Source organism: Orycteropus afer, unplaced genomic scaffold (genome assembly GCF_000298275.1).
Source record: "Orycteropus afer afer isolate SDZICR_OR568_19922 unplaced genomic scaffold, OryAfe1.0 scaffold02905, whole genome shotgun sequence".
NCBI classification, from domain to species: Eukaryota; Metazoa; Chordata; class Mammalia; order Tubulidentata; family Orycteropodidae; genus Orycteropus; species Orycteropus afer.
Genome location: NW_006924492.1, coordinates 4,638 through 8,639, shown reverse-complemented (window position 1 = coordinate 8,639; position 4,002 = coordinate 4,638). Strand labels below are relative to the sequence as shown.

Genomic DNA, 4,002 nt, shown 5'->3' with positions numbered 1-4,002 from the left:
GGCAGTGTATGCACAAGGAGACAGCTCATAGGGGCAGGAGTGCATGCGAGAGAAGGACACAGGGAAGAGGTAACTATGAGGAGGAAGTGGGAAGAGAGCTGTTACATTGTGGGGAATTGCAGTTAATATCATGAGACAAAATGTGTGTGAGCTGCTGTATGGAAAATGAATTTGCTCTATAAACTTTCACCCAAATCACAAAATTTTTTTAAAAAAAAAGTAGTATGTGTATAATATAAAATCCTTGGTGATGCAAATGGTTAACAAGCTGTGCTGCTAATCAAAGGTTGATTGTTTGAGTCCACTCAAAGGCACCTCAGAAGAAAGACCTGGAGATCTACTTCCCAAAAGTCCCCCTTGGAGAACCCCATGGAACACAGTTCTACTATGATATGTATGGGGCTTCTGTGAGTCAGAATCAACTCAGTGGCAACTAATGGGTTTTTGTTTCATTTTGTTTTGTTTTTATAGTTCAGCTGGTAGAAATGTGGGCTCTGGAGTCAGAGTGCCTGGGTACAGGGCCTGTGTTGAGTAGCTATTGATGCAACTTTGCACTGTTCACACTCTGTGCTTGACCCCTCTGTGCCCCAGGCTGCTCCATCACTGAGGCTGTGACGATCTTGGGCAACAAACTCAGAGATTACCAGGGACGATTCAACACTACTCACCTGCTAGCCCTCTGTGACTACTTCCACAACACCTTCATCCTCCACTACAAACTCTACCAGTATGTCCTGTGCCAGGACCAGGAAGTCAACCTGACCCTCACCCCCTTGGCGGTATATATACCACCCCAGCCCCTCCCACTTGCCGAGGGCATGGACAGGGATGTCTGGCAGCACCAGCAGAAGGTGGCGGAGCTCACAATGGCCGAGGTGCAGAAGCGCACCGATGTGCTGCTCGTGAAAAAGGCACTGTACCTGGAGCAGAAGCATATGCTGCAAAAGACTTTCCAGGACATATCCATGCAGCAGAGGCAGGGGCTACATAGAGAGGTAAGGCTCTGCCACTCGGTGAGGATCCTAAACCCTGCCAGGTATAAATGTCCATTGCTAACAAGAATTTCTCAACCCAGAGAAATTCCTAGGCTACAATTAGATATACAGACTGGAGATCTGCTCATGTGGGAGGGCGGTGGAAGGTATCTATCACCTGCCATAGGTTGTGCATACAAGTTACCATGCGTTAAGGAGCTGGCATCTGAGACTCAGATAATTAAACCAACTTACCCACAGTCAAACAGCTAACACAGGGTAGAGTTTACATTTGGACTGAGGTTTGGATGGCCCTAGAGTCCATGTTCTTTCTATTTCTCATCACTGGTGATAGATTACACCAACACAGGAAGTAGTAAGGGCAAGAAAAATGAACGCAGTCTCTAAGCCACCAAACATGATCCCAATGCCCTTCATCTGCCTGCAAAGCAAGCATCCATCAGGCCAGGAAAAGATGGAAGAACCAGGAACATGGGGCACTGCTCAAGGGTGTGACATGATGAGGTGGTCAAAGAGCTGGTGCTGGCGACCCATGAGAACCTAAGAGAGCCCAGTGTATGTACCCAGGAAATTGGGCTGACCTTTAGACAGGTCTTAAGGACCACCAGGGCTCTAGGAGCCAGAGTCTCCAGCTACTAGCTTTCAATAAATGGTGCCTATTCTGGTGCCAGAGCAGGCAAATTCTTAAAGGGCCTGACAGATTCTAACTTCACATTTTAGCTATACATAGGCACTGATATCATCAACGTTGCATCATCTTTCAGCACAAGGACTTTTATGTGCATATATGCATCTGTGTATGCTTTATAGGGGTAGGTGTGGGGGATAATGGGAGTGGTGAGGTGGGGAAACTGCAGGGGCTGTGTATTCCAAAAGGGTTTTGGTTTCTGAATTGTCAACCTAAGAGTAAATGGCCCTGGGAAGTGTTTGATTTTTTTTTTTTTTAATCTCTAAAGAGCAATTAACACAACAGAATGGATGATATCATTTAAGGTGAAATCTCCCAAACAAATAGCACATCAGGCTGCCATGTAATCTTAGTGCCTGAGACAATCTACAGGGACATAACATAACCCAAGTAACAGATTGACTCCAGCCATTTTTCACAGGAGACCTTCCCCTAAAATATTTAGGCAATGCTGTGATGAAAAGGGGCTGTCTCATATCCTCTCCCTGTATCCATCACCTGCTTTAGCTGCTCTCCCCATCTTCCTGCTGTCTTTTGGGCCTCCATTACTTTGCTGCTGGCCTGTGCCTGGTGAAGTTTGAAGGCCAGAGCCTCCCATCCCCCAATTGAATGCAGCTGCACTTACTGGCCCCACAGCCCCCACACAAGGTGAAAGGTCTCAGACTTTCTAAAGAATGGAGTAAACAAGGGGAGGGTCACATCCCAGTCCAGTTCAGCAGACAACGCAGATGAAATGTTAGACAAACTCGTTCATTAAAAAAAAAAAACCTGACTTTTTACAATAGTGGCTTAATACAAATATTTCCTTCTGTGATCAACTTATTTCGTTCAGCATAATGTTCTCCAAGTTCATCTTTGTTATGAGGTGTCTCATGGATTCTGCAGTATTCTTTTAGTGTTGCATAATATTTCATCATCTATATATACCATAGTTTGGCTATCTATTCATCTGTTGATGGGCACTTAGGATGTTTTCATCTCTTTGCTGTTGTGAACAGTGCTGTGATGAACACAAGTGTGCATACATCTACTCATGTCCTGGCTCTCACTTCTTTGGTATATATACCTAGTAATGGGATAAAGGAATCACCATACTGTTTTTCACAGTGGTTGCATCATTTCTCAGTCCCACTAACAGTGTATGAGAGTCCCAATCTCTCCACATCCTCACCAGCATTTGTTATTTTCTGTCTTGTTGAACTTTGCTATTAGTGCTGGGGTGAGATAGTATCTCCTTGTTTTGATTTGTATCTCTCCAATGGCTAATGGAAGCTCTGGTGGTGTAGTACCTAAGGCATTTGACTGCTAACTAGAAGGCTGGTGGTTCAAACATACCAGCCACTCCATGGAAGGAAGATTGGGCAATCTACTTCAATAGAGATGTCACTGTTTTTGTTAGGTGCCACTGAGTCATCTTCGACTCATAGCGACCCTATGCCCAGCAGAACGAAACACTGCCTGGCCCCACACCAGCTCTGCAATCCTTGCTATACTTGAGCCCATCACTGGGGTCACTGTGTCAATCCATCTTGTTGAGGGCCTTCCCCTCTTTCATCTAACTTCCACTTTACCAAGAATGACATTCTTTTCCAGGAATGGTCCCTTCTGATAATATGACCAAAGTAGGTGAGACAAAGTCTGGTCATTCTCACTTCAAAGGAGCATTTGGCTATACTTCCTCTAGGCCAGATTTGTTAGTTCTTTTAGCAGTTCGTGGTACTTTCAGCATTCTTTGACAGCACCACAACTCAAAAACATCTTCAGTCTTCCTTATTCATTGTCCAGCTCTCACATGCATATGAGGCGATTGAAAACATCGTGGCTCTTGTCAGGTGCACCCTAGTCCTCAAGGAGACATCTTTGCTCTTCAGCACTTGAAAGACATCTTTTCCAGCCAACTTGCCCAGTGCTATACTTCATCTGATGTCCTGACTACTGCTTCCATTGGCATCACATTGAAACAAGCAATGTGAAGTCTTTGACAACCTCAATCTTTTCTCCATTTATTGTGATGCTACTTATAGGTCGAGTTGTGAAGATTTTTGTTTTCTTTATATTGAGATGTAATCCATACTGCAGACTGCATTCTTGAATCTTCATCAGGAAGTGCTTCAAGTCATCCTCACTTTCAGCAAGCAAAGTTGTGCCATCAGAGTATTACAGATTGTTAATGATTCTCCCTCCAACCTTGATGCCATGTTCTTCTTCATACAGTCCAGCTTCTCAGATTATTTGCTCAGCATATAAATTGAATAAGTATGGTGAAGGACACAACTCTGATGCACTTCCTTCTTGGCTCTAAACCATGCAGTGTCCCCT

The 4,002-nt window shown here is 44.5% G+C and overlaps 1 protein-coding gene across 1 annotated transcript; it reads left to right on the top strand.

Moving 5' to 3' along the window:
- Positions 1-591: 591 nt before the first annotated feature.
- On the top strand, positions 592-995 carry CUNH8orf74 (chromosome unknown C8orf74 homolog; the record flags this gene model as incomplete). Its single annotated transcript, XM_007959239.1, has 1 exon — positions 592-995. A coding segment is annotated over one exon (404 nt), but the record flags the coding sequence as incomplete, so codon positions are not given.
- Positions 996-4,002: the final 3,007 nt, after the last annotated feature.